Genomic DNA, 11,496 nt, shown 5'->3' with positions numbered 1-11,496 from the left:
CGTAAACGTGCGGGTAACCATGGGAATAACAGATTCATCAGCCTCTAGTATCTGAATGCAATCGCTTAACTATACAAAGGCTTCTGTAAGTGCAGTAATTCAATGTTGTGCAACTTTAAACGTTTAGTTTTATGTTAAGTACTTTATCATATGTAACTTACATGTAGCAGTTTCAGATAAATATTTTGTTACAAATATTTGAACACATTTTTATTTAATGAGATGATACAGAATGTAAACACAAAACACAATACAATATAATGCAAACGCAAAACACACACACAAAAAAACAAATTTACATTTACATATTAGGCCAAATGTTGCTGCCAAAATATTACTTCAAACTTGAACGCGGTACATTTGTTTCTGCAGTGAGAGTTGTGCAGAATCTCAAGGTATGATCTGTCTTGCCGTCACGTGACGTCCAAATGGGCGTGTCTAAATTCATGTTACGTAAAGCGGACAGGTGCGGTGTTCTTCTATGGAAGATGTAGATATGGCTTCTGCGCTTTGTGACAATTGCTCTCAAATGCTTAAAGATTTTCCTGCTCATTTGACAAACGTTTACAGAGAGTTTAAGCAGAAAATAAGAGACGTTTTTAGAGAACTCTCCAAGTGCACCTGCTTTGGGATTGCACCTGAGAAGGGTTTGCTGAGGAGGACGACTTCAGAGTTTCCCTTTTTTAACCTCTTATATGGTAGGAGCATTGTAGCCTTGCATTTTCTGTGTCTGTGAACAGTATTGTTGTGGAAAGGAAATAATCTTTCTACAACGTGTGGGATTACGTTTTCCCAGTTGTATACTGCTCTGTAGATCTGCAATTTAAATATCATAAAAAATATCAGATTAACAGTAGCATTATGAATGTATTTTTATCCTTAAAAAACTTAAAAATAGTCTGTTCTACCTACCTTAGTTTAGAATTTATAGGAATCATGTACAACATCACAATAAAATTTGAAAACAATAGACTTATCAAGCGTACAGTTGGTGACTATTCATCATGGTAATTATGTTTTTTTTATGTGTTAGACAATGGAACCCATCTTTTCAGTCTGGAAAGACTTCAAGCACTGACCGCACTTGCAGCCTCAGAAAACACTGCTCTACAAATGAGTGCAGCCATGTATTATTTACATCTCAGTCATCAGTGTAAGTAAAAGAAACAAACTGATTTTTATGTTTCTTCTGTCAATCTTCATGATAGTAAGACCTGCAGATCAGCGGCGCATCAAATGACACTATAGTTGGCGATATAATTGGTGTAACGGTTGCAGGCATATTATGCAAATTTTTAACTGTAATTTTTTTTCCACGGTTGACAGATAAGGCCCTCGTGTGAGCTGTGTCAACATGAAGGGCAAACAAAAGGGTTTTTTGTTTAAAGCCCCACAATCCGCCTTTTTGTTATATTTTTAACTCTTTCACATATGGTTCATATAGATGATTATATTACTTGCAATTGTGTTTTCCTTTTTGTCAGATTACTGTAGTGATAAGCTTAGTAGTATGTAAATGTATGACCACATATTTTGCTTATGGGAGCCAGCTGACAGATTCCTGTGTTTATGAGTTTGAGGTTAACAAAACACAGGATGGATATCTTCTTTTTTGTAGGACTTCAATTCACTACCAGTCCCCAGATATATCATGTTAGTTTCTTGCATTTGGTGTTAGCTACTGTAGTTAGACTGACTATTGTCTATAGTGAAAAAAGCAAGACTGTTAACCCCTAAAAGGATTTCTTTCTTTGTAATTGTGTGTTACAGTGGAATCTCCTTTACCAAACGCCTACATGGAACCAATTATGGCTTTACTTTTATCCAATGACCTTGATGTGCAAAAGACTACCTCTCTCTCTCTGGTCAATCTGTTAATAAAGAATAATGGTAAGAAATAAGATTCATGAGGTATTTTGTGTGAATTTAATGGGTAAATAAATGTCAATCTGAAATCTCACAATGTATGTGGCTCAAATAATGTCTATGAAATCTGATTCCAGTGTGCAAAGACCTGGTGATTGAAATGGGAATGCTGGTTCCTATACTGGAGTTATTCCAGTCTGGTGACGCCGCCGCTCAGTGTCACTCCTGTGCTTGTGTTGTCATGTTGGCCTCATCAGGTTTGCACTTTAAATAATATAGTGCACTGTTAAGGCTGCAATAATCATATTTCTACATTAACTTGTTAATTCTATGAGATATTTACAGTATATAGTAATTGTAGACCCTACTAGTGTTTGCAAATTGCAAGATAATGGTAACTGCATATAATCCTGTAATGTTACAGAATCCAACATAGATGCAATGCTGGTGGATGGAATCCTACCACTGTTGGCTTTAGCGAAATCCTATGACCCACAAGTACAACAAAATGCCGCCTGGGCTCTGTTGCATCTCACACAGTCAGGTGGGATAATTTCCTTCAAAATGTTTCAGCGAAACCAAGAATTATGTTATTCGTCTTCCATCTTATATTTTGTCCATTTCTTCTAGACTTGTCAACAAGGATCCTGTGTCAAGCGGGAGCCATTCCTGTCCTGGTTCTTCTTCTGCAGTCTTCAGATTCAGAAGTTCAGTTTTGCAGCTGCACTGCTCTGTGTAATATCGCTGCAATCCAGGAGCATCATCCAATGATGCTTAACATTGAGAGTCAATATTTGTTGAAGTCTCTCTTGACTCTCATGTCTTCCTCAGTACAAAAGGTAATTGTAAAGCAAATAGTAAATATTAACATGATTTTTAACAACAGTGTTTGATTATTTATTCCATCTTTAGAATTCAGCTCAAGCATGCAGATGCCTGCAAGCTCTCTCAAAGAATGGTAATGATGAATAACAAAACCTGAAATTGACATGAAATACTGTACTGTAGGAGGCAGATACTGATTGTCATCTTTATGTGTAGTTCTGGTCCAGGAGCAGCTGGTGGAGCTTGACTGTGTGTGGCCATTAAAGGCACTACTGAAAACGTCAACTGCTGCATGGACAGAGCCTGCCATTACACTCCTGTCTGCACTGTCTGCACACCCACCAAACAAGGTATGATTTCACACAAAGCAGCACTCTAAAACCGATGACTGCTAACTACAGCATCTGTGGCATGATGCAGTTAGGATACACAACTATATGCCGTGAAAATGACTGCAAGTGCAAGGTAACTATTCTCTTAAAATCCTGATATTGATAATGTTTCCATGGTTTGATTACAGGATGTCCTAGTCAGCGAAGGGCTGTTGAATGAAATTGGTCAGCTGCTTCATCATCACAGGTCCAGCTCTATTATAATAACACACAGCTGTAAGATAATCACCAACCTGTGTAGCACCAGCATGGGTCAGCAGGTATGCCAAGGCCACAAAATATGAAAACCTGTCACCTAACTGTAGTAAACTAATGATTTGTGTGTGGACACTGCCTCAGATTAATGTTTGAATTCCATCATTACCTAGGCTGTGATGGAAGGTGTGTGCTTATCAGGTCTCCTCTGTGCCCTTCTGTCTCTGGCCCTGGGAGATGAGACCTTGCTGCATGTGACATCATGCATATATCACCTGATGAGCTTGGGTGAGTGACATGAACTCAAGGAATCTCTAATAAGTGTCGCCATTTACATACAATGATGCCATATATCTTTGATTTTGAATATAAAACTAATAACTATCATGATGTCTCCTGACTTTCAGGTTCGCTTAAGTCTAAGTTATCAGCAACGCTAACATCAGAGCAAGTCTCAAGGCTGGTGACACTGTCTGGAAAACGAAGTAATTCTCAGTTGTCTTACAACTGTGCAGCCATCATCAGCAAATTGGAAATTAGTGGTAATGTAGCAGTGCTATATAGAGATACCTAATAATATCTTTGTTTTGCATCATGTGTATTAAAGATTGTTGTATTCATCTAGAGGGGATGCTCCAGTTACTGAGACCTCACTATATTGCTATGTCTGAGTACCTCTTGGTATTTCTCCAGAAGAAAGATGTTGGATTCCAGCAGCTTGTCATCACTACAATTTTCAGCCTCAAGAAAGGTTTGTATTAGTTGGCAATTCATTTAGCAACCAGGGGTACTACAGCCCTTAGGGGTCATAGTAGAAGTTGTCCCTAAGCCAGTCTCTAATTGTCATCTAGTTCTTAGCTGACTTTGTCCTTTATTCCTCTGCAGATAGAGACTTTTCATGTCTGCTGGTTAACAGTGAGCTGGAGGCCCAGCTCTGGAAGGTGCATACACAGACGGAAGAAACCAGACGGCTGCTACAAATGATTCAGCCTCTTTCTCCATGTTCTGTTAACCCTTGAGAGAGTGTACTGTATACTGTGAGAGGTGTTTACATCCACTGTATGGACAAAGATAATGTTTATATCCTTTTTAATGTTGTTGTTTTTTTACTTTTTAATACTTTTTTACTTTAATCTTTTTAATTGAAAACTGAATTTAGGCTATTTACGGTCATTCTACAACTGAAAAACAAGACAGAGGCTCAACATAGTATCAACTTTAATCAAATATGGCAGATATTTCCACTTTTAACAGGTTAACAAGTGACAGTTATAAGCAGTACTTATCCTATAAGATCAAATATTGATGATCAGATACATTTGTTTTTATATGCTTTTATTATAATAAACTTGCTAAACTTCTATGTCTAAAACTTTGTTTTGCTAAGGGATTGTGCAATATCAAACAAAACAACTGTCAGTGCAATAAATGCTTTGTGCAGTGTACTTTCTAAAACATTATTCACAAAAATGAAGCAAAATCTTTGGAAACAAGGTTCCTTAGCAGCTCTGAAACATGTGATTGCTATACATCACAAAATTAAAGGGTGAAGATAGCGATTTACTTTCACTAACGCCCTAAAGTCGTAGCGCAAACAGCAACTTGAGCTATTGTTATTCCACAGTGATAAAACTGAGGAAGGGAAAAGTGCGTAGGTAGCAAGAAATATTAGGAATAAGCAAAAAACGTATGTTGTGATTGTTAGAATGGCTATTCCTAGTATTTCACAGAGGCAACACTTTTGATAACTGTTAAACTGCATTTGTCAGCAAACTATCATTACCACTGTCTACATGTACTACTTTTTGATAATCCTTATTAGTGCAGGAACCTGCTGTACCGAAGAAAATAAATATTCAAATTGCCCAATATTTGCAAAACTGGTTACGTACAAAAGACCAAATGCTGACGTCTCCAGTGAAGCAGGGCTGCAATTGTACATGCTCTTTTAGGGTGATGGGCAGCAAAATGGTCTTACTGCAGTAATTCCTGTGTGTCACAGAAAAATCACAGCTTTCAGCAAACTATGTGAATTTCTGGCCACTTTGCAGGTGCTCAGATGACCTCTAAAGAATGCACAAAGAGAGAGAGAGGGAAAAGATATAAATAAATAAATAAACAAATGTATCAAAGCAGCTTACATTTGCGATGCACTGATGATTAGATTTTTCTACTATCATCAGGGTAGGAAATGTGTATATATCTTGTAGCCACCAAACTAAACTTTTACAACTACAAAATTTATTCTGGGCCGATGCAAGGTACCCTGCTTGCACGTTAATTTATCACATTTCAAGATGAATGGATGACCCAAATTGTGTGGTCTCTCGACACTCCCGTGTCTTTTTACAGCTAATTAGGAACAAACATGATGGATGATAAAAGGTGTCAGTGGGTCTATTAGCCAAAGTCAAACACATTCAGTGTCTGACCGATGATGTTGATGTTTATTTCCCACCCTGAGGACAAGTGCTTTCAAGCATCTCACCTGCTCGTTGATGGGTCTGGATTTCCTCGAGTCCGGTGAGAGTTCTGAGAGACCTGCGTTCTTTGAAAGCCACAATGGGCACCATGTCCTCCTCGCTGTTCTGCCTGAGCTGCGAGGACTTCATCCCCACTGGCAGCTTGATGCCATCTTCTATAGCGCCGTTGTGCACAGGCTGTGTGTTTTCCTTTGGTTGGGTTTCATTTGGCAAGACCCTCACTGGTACGGACTTCTGTTTTAAAACCAATTTAGTCAAGGACAGGCTGTGTGGCTTTTAGAAATAGAGCTGCTCAGTTATTAGATGTTGCTGAATGTGCGTCATAACAGCCCTGTGGCAATGTGCCTTTAAAAAACTGAACAGTAAATCTCACCGTATCTGGAGAATCTGTTCTTCTGGTTCTCCGCATGATCTCCTCAAGTCGCTGGAAAAGAAAACAGCTTTCATAAAAACTCTGTCATACTTTGTGAAAACAGTGCCTACAATAAGACTAAATGTTTGATATTAGTTTGATAGTTGTGTATATCTTTATATAATCAAACACTTTAAGCTTTGTCACCTTTTTTCTTGCTTGGCGTTCAGCTTCTTCTTTCTGTGCAAGTATTTCTCGCTCTTGTCTTATCTGCTCTGCTTTCGCTCTCTCTTTGGCCTGTTCTTCCTCCCTCTACGTAAGAGAAAAGAAACTGGAAAATCTGTAGTTTGTTTTAATCAAAAATTTATTATTGTTAGGAAACGTAGGACTCATGAGAACATCTGTGAGTGCAGATGCGGCTCCTTCTGCATTTTCACTTATGAACTGAGGAATGTTTGCATTTCCCACCTGCTTCTGCAGAAGAGCAGCTTCCCTCATGGCCTGAGCTCTCTCCTCCCCGGCTCGCCTCTGCTCCTCCTCCTCCCTTCTCCTCTTCTCCTCAATCAGACGTTGAGCTTCTGCTTGCTGTCTTGCCCGCTCCTCTGCCCTCCTGAACTCCAGTTCTTCGTGACGGCGCCTGGTCACAAATTTAAGTATAACAATCTTAATGGACTGTTATTGCAGTTTTTCCGTCGTGAAGGTGGACATGGTTTTTACCTCTCTGCCTCTTCTCTCTGCAGCCGTTCCTGCTCCTCTTTCTCCCGTTGTAGTCGGGCCACTCTCCTCTTTTCAGCCAGGAGACGGGACGCCTCCTCTGGATCTGTAGTCCCACCTGTAGGCCTGCATATGACTTCCGGAGGCTGTGGACCTAAATATGTATATCCATAAAACATCAATAATAATAACAGTATCAATGCAAATACTGCACATTGTGCTTTAAGTCTTATTCTGACTTACTTCTGTCTCCTGCTGTTCTAGTTACAGCTTCTGTTTCTGTTTCGAGCATGTTGAAACAAGGAGCCTCTGGTGGATTTTCATTGCTCATTTTATTTTGCTGACCTTCAACTAATGTCCTGATAGGTCTTGCGTTACCAGGAGCAAAGGCAGAACTACAGAGATCTTCCTCAGGGACCGATGGGAGCTCTAACTGCAGCGGTGTTGGATGTCTGCTGATTGATCTTTGGGGGTTTCTTTATGATCCAGCAGAAAAGAACACATATTTCACTTTGTGTACAATATTATTACAAATAATAGAAACGCACAATAGAAGTGGTGCTCCTACAACCTACCTTTCTGGTGAGGGATGGGTGGTTCTGCCTTGTGTAAATGTAGGTTTCACATCAGTATTTAAAGCAGTTGACCTAATATTTGAGCCACTGTTTGAACTCTTTTTGTTAACATCTTGCTCTCTAGCTGCTTTGATCTAAACAAAAAATGAAAAGGTTGTCAGACGTATAATTTCTGTCAGTTTTAACTCTTTCAGTGTTGTAAAAATTCTGGAAAAAATGAAAAAGACATAGTTATTCTGAAATTGATAACTGTTTTAAACACTATTATTTAGCAGCACACCGTTTGCAGTATGTAAAACCAAAGGAAGGGCTAAAATTACCTGTGCCAGATTTATGCTTCTGTTGTTGTGACCCGGAGAGGCAGATGGCCTGTGGGGAACTGAGCCGGTATGCTGCTGGGGTTTGTGAGGGGTGGTGGTGGAGGTGGCGGTATTCATGGAGTGAAACGAAACTGCGCGACGACAAACATGGACAACTGAGCCAGTGTTTTGTGCCATAATTATGGGCATTGGACAAACATGCACAAATGGTGGGAACAGGGAAAGGAATGAGATATGAAGCAGTTTGTTGAGATGGAGAAAAATGAGCAGCGTTAGTACTTAAGTTGTAGCAATAGTTAGTGTAGAAGTGTTAAAATATGCATCATAAACCTGTAATATTAAGGCAAATGACTGCATGCTGTTAATTATGGGGGAGAGTACCTTGTTCTCCTGAGTGACAACCAGCACTCTTGCTTCTGGCCAGATAAGAACATGTGGGGGTAAGGAGGCGACTGATCAAGTTCTTCTCCCATGTTGTCAGTGGTAGGCGACGTGGAACTAGCGTATTGATCAGTATAGGGTTTTAAGTGCAACAAACAACAAGATAAGGCGTGAAAAAGGGGTGTTAGAGGGTCAGAAAGATTAGGTTAAAGGGACGCGGGAAAGACATACAGTACATCCTTATCTCGGCTTACCGTTCCTTGTGAGCTTCCTTCCTCTTGAATTTTGACTGAGGTTCTGTTGAGCCCTATGGCTTTTTTCCAGTGTCCTACGCACTGCAGATTCATTTCGCTCCTTAATTCAGGAGAACAAACTTTAGTTTTGTTACTCGATCCAGAGGTGTGAAATCATCAGTCTCACTAAAAACGAGTCTTTGATATCCGCCTTTAAAACTCACTTTCTCCTCTTTTAGCCTCTGCTTGCGCTTCTCCTCAACGGCAGCACGCCTCCTCTCCTCTTTGAGCCTCTGCGCCAGGAGTTTCTTCTTGCGCTCTTGCAGTTGTTGCTCATAGTAACGCCTGGCCCGCTGCTCTCTTTCCAACCTAGTTAATTCGCGAGAAGCTGAGGGCAAAAACGTAAACCATTATAACGAGATTTATCAGTTATGCGTGTTAGTCTTTTTAATGTGGAAAAGTCAAAATGTACTAGGGGCTGACATACCTAGTAACTTCTGACGCTCTTCTCTTCTTTCTCGTGCTGCTTTCAGCCTCTCGTCAACATTTAGTCCATTAGCCACTGGAATGCCCAAATAGAGCACTGTAGTCACTTGTTTGATGCCATAAATTACAGATTAAAGATTAAAATTAAAGATTAAAACCAAAATCAAGGCAGTCTGTAAAAAGAAGTCACACTTTACGCCATAATCTGTTATCGTAATAATATGACATCTGCCTGATTATTGGGTGAGTGTGACCTCGGGTTCACAGAGAGCTGTGTCAAACCTGCAGAGGCCCGTGGAGTAGCTGTACTGCAGATTTGGGCAGACTTGTTGAAAGCCCAAGCTGCTGTCTTTGCCTGCGAATTTGTTTTGCTATTAGAGCCATTCTCTGTAAGTGGGGAGAATAATATGCATGTTACTCATTACAAAAATGTAGTAGTACCTATGATTTCCTTAGGGATTTATTTTTCATAATCGGACACTCATACATCTTTTTTTTTTTTTTTTGTCTCTAAATGCATGTTTTAGTACAATAAGTGACGTGAAGTGGTAGTTACATATAAACCAAAAACAAATTATCTTTGAAAATGTGTCCCTACTCTGGACTGGGATGGCCTTGGGGTCGGCTGTCAATAAAAGAGCCATTGTAAACTGCCTGCGTGTTGAAGGCGCAGAGAGCATGGTAGCACCTGACCAGTCCTTATAAAGATAACTAAAACAAGCCACGAGGAAGTTCAAGGACATTTAACACAAGTTAGAACTTCTATAAATGCACATGGTGAAAAGCCACATTCGTTCTTTGCTAAACATATGGAGGTGCCGATTATTCTCTGTGTATTATGTAATCAGTGTAATCAATTCATACATCTCCCCTGTTTGCCTAATATTTTTAGTACCTATGCTCAATTAAAAAAATGATTTCTCATGTATAATCTATGTAGTCTGTTCATGCGTCATCAATGTGATCAGATGATCTACAGTCATTCTGCTTTTACTTTAAGGACATGCTGGTTTGGATAAAGATAAAATACAAATCTTTCTTAACCAAAAGCCCACTAAAACCTACTAACCTTGTGCCCTTTCAAATCCATTCCCCTTTCTTTGGCTCACAATGGTACGTGTGGACAGTGGTCCCTGTGATGGTGGGATGACACTCTGTTTCTTCTGGACAGCCATGCTGGGTATTGAGCCTGGCATACCAATGCTCCCACTCAAAACCTCCCTCCTTTCTCTCCTCCTCCTCCTCCTCCTCCTCGTTTGAATTCCTATTTCAAGATGCCTTCGGGTACTTGCTTTCAGTGTGCGCTGTGCAGGGAACTGCCTCTCGAATCAGCTGCTTGTCCATCTGTGCCTCACGCACCAACAGAGAGAAAAGCAAGAACACAAAGAATCCAGTTATACCCCTGTTCGGTGGGTTGGAGGTAATATAGTGCAAGGTTATCCACAAAGGAAATTTAGTCCAGTCTCGTTTGAGGCTATGGAGGTCTGGAGAGGTAGTCTGATCCTCATTGAGTCTCGACTAAAAAAAGGATACTCCCCCTTTACAGATCTCACCCTTGTGAGCTGCTCTGCTTTACTTTCACACAATATAGCTGTGTCACTTTAACTCCCCCACCGCCTGATTTCTAGATGGAAGTGGCCAAAGGGATGCGGCGTTTCCTGGAGACTGCACAAAATGTGGAAGCAAAACCAAGAGCCTGTTCTCATAAATAATTGCCATGACAACGGTGCTATATTATTCAGTGACATATATTGCTTAGACTTTAACTTGCTCTGATGCAGCCAGTGCCCTCAATGCATGTGATTTTCTTTTTTACCCATGATTCCCCACATTGACAAATGAAATGGTCTGAACACTAGATGGAGGCCTTTCTTGATAAGCCAGCTGGTTATAAGCCTCCTGAAGGTGCTGCTTGAAAACCTGAATGTTGCTGTGGATGTCCTCCACCCGAACATTTATTCTGTAGTAAGTTTCTACATGTGGGTTACTCACTAGAGACTTATTGTCTGGCCCAATGACATAATTTGGATTTTTTACAAACTGCTAATATAATTTATATCAACTCTAATAATATTTTTTAAACTTGTGTCCAATAAAATACAATGACTAAAATACTTACAATCATATTTTCAGAACATGGAATCCTTGACCCCCTACAACAGTTATTCTAGAGTTAATTTTATAAATTAAATAAAAGTTCACTGCCTGCCTAGAACAATTATTTACAGATACGATGATGGGAGGTTGCACAAATTCTCTCTAAGTAGATGAGGGGGGGAAAAAAGCATGTTTCATTTTATTAAAGCACATTTAACATGTATTATTAGATTTGGAAATTGCTTGGGCTGCAGCTTGTAGCCAGCCAGGACTGTTTCACTTCAAATATTTAATAAGTCAGGCTAAGAACTGCCCACAGTTTGTCTAAAGCCATTGCAATAGCTTCAGTTTGTATTTCTGGAAGAGTTCAAGATGGATTTTGGACACGTGCTTTCGATCAGGTTTCATTACTAAACGCTATTGAAACCCGGGATTTGCAGATATCACTTCCATTGTAAGGACTTGGAAAAATGCTCTCATCACGTCCTGTGTGATCAGAGGTCATGATTGCATTATGCAAAACATCTTTTACTGTTTATAACGTAAAAACACATTTTAAAAAGTCCTTGAAGGATCC

The 11,496-nt window shown here is 39.8% G+C and overlaps 2 protein-coding genes across 9 annotated transcripts; one reads left to right on the top strand and one right to left on the bottom strand.

The window, feature by feature from the left end:
* Positions 1-465: 465 nt before the first annotated feature.
* On the top strand, positions 466-4,639 carry LOC137101826 (uncharacterized). The gene is made up of 13 exons (XM_067480689.1): positions 466-698; positions 1,034-1,153; positions 1,771-1,890; positions 2,004-2,123; positions 2,291-2,410; positions 2,497-2,705; positions 2,779-2,824; positions 2,908-3,041; positions 3,212-3,343; positions 3,452-3,566; positions 3,686-3,820; positions 3,904-4,029; positions 4,164-4,639. Exons 1-13 carry the CDS (start codon positions 482-484, stop codon positions 4,295-4,297), a joined length of 1,728 nt encoding a protein of 575 aa, XP_067336790.1. The 5' UTR covers positions 466-481; the 3' UTR covers positions 4,298-4,639.
* Positions 4,480-10,406, bottom strand: map7a (microtubule-associated protein 7a). Of its 8 annotated transcripts, none has more exons than XM_067480684.1 (15): positions 9,892-10,406; positions 9,105-9,209; positions 8,824-8,898; positions 8,561-8,724; positions 8,358-8,457; positions 8,104-8,220; positions 7,723-7,853; positions 7,403-7,536; positions 7,071-7,303; positions 6,831-6,981; positions 6,582-6,750; positions 6,321-6,425; positions 6,135-6,185; positions 5,767-5,995; positions 4,480-5,344 (listed from the first exon to the last, which is right to left on the bottom strand). In XM_067480684.1, exons 1-15 carry the CDS (start codon positions 10,016-10,018, stop codon positions 5,334-5,336), a joined length of 1,902 nt encoding a protein of 633 aa, XP_067336785.1. In that variant the 5' UTR covers positions 10,019-10,406; the 3' UTR covers positions 4,480-5,333. The 8 variants fall into 8 exon arrangements, 6 of the variants coding, with proteins under 6 accessions (XP_067336785.1, XP_067336784.1, XP_067336783.1 ...); XM_067480683.1 differs by having other exon boundaries at positions 5,767-5,992; positions 7,723-7,877; positions 9,892-10,405; XM_067480682.1 differs by having other exon boundaries at positions 7,723-7,877; positions 9,892-10,404.
* Between the last annotated feature and the right edge of the window lie 1,090 nt (positions 10,407-11,496).

Source organism: Channa argus, chromosome 16, assembly GCF_033026475.1.
Source record: "Channa argus isolate prfri chromosome 16, Channa argus male v1.0, whole genome shotgun sequence".
Lineage (NCBI taxonomy): Eukaryota > Metazoa > Chordata > Actinopteri > Anabantiformes > Channidae > Channa > Channa argus.
Note: the sequence above shows the minus strand (reverse complement) of the source record. Positions and strands in the feature narration are given on the sequence as shown.

What these genes read in the sequence shown, in the direction of transcription:
- LOC137101826 (XM_067480689.1), top strand. Translation starts at nt 482, where the DNA reads ATGGAAGATGTAGATATGGCTTCTGCGCTTTGTGACAATTGCTCTCAA. An exon ending in GTTGCATCTCACACAGTCAG is followed by an intron (nt 2,411 to 2,496) that starts GTGGGATAATTT and finishes CATTTCTTCTAG; the next exon opens with ACTTGTCAACAAGGATCCTG. An exon ending in TGTCTTCCTCAGTACAAAAG is followed by an intron (nt 2,706 to 2,778) that starts GTAATTGTAAAG and finishes TTCCATCTTTAG; the next exon opens with AATTCAGCTCAAGCATGCAG.
- map7a (XM_067480682.1), bottom strand. Translation starts at nt 10,018, where the DNA reads ATGCCAGGCTCAATACCCAGCATGGCTGTCCAGAAGAAACAGAGTGTC. An exon ending in TTGTCACTCAGGAGAACAAG is followed by an intron (nt 7,878 to 8,103) that starts GTACTCTCCCCC and finishes ACACTGGCTCAG; the next exon opens with TTGTCCATGTTTGTCGTCGC. An exon ending in CAGAGAGAAGAGGCAGAGAG is followed by an intron (nt 6,751 to 6,830) that starts GTAAAAACCATG and finishes ATTTGTGACCAG; the next exon opens with GCGCCGTCACGAAGAACTGG.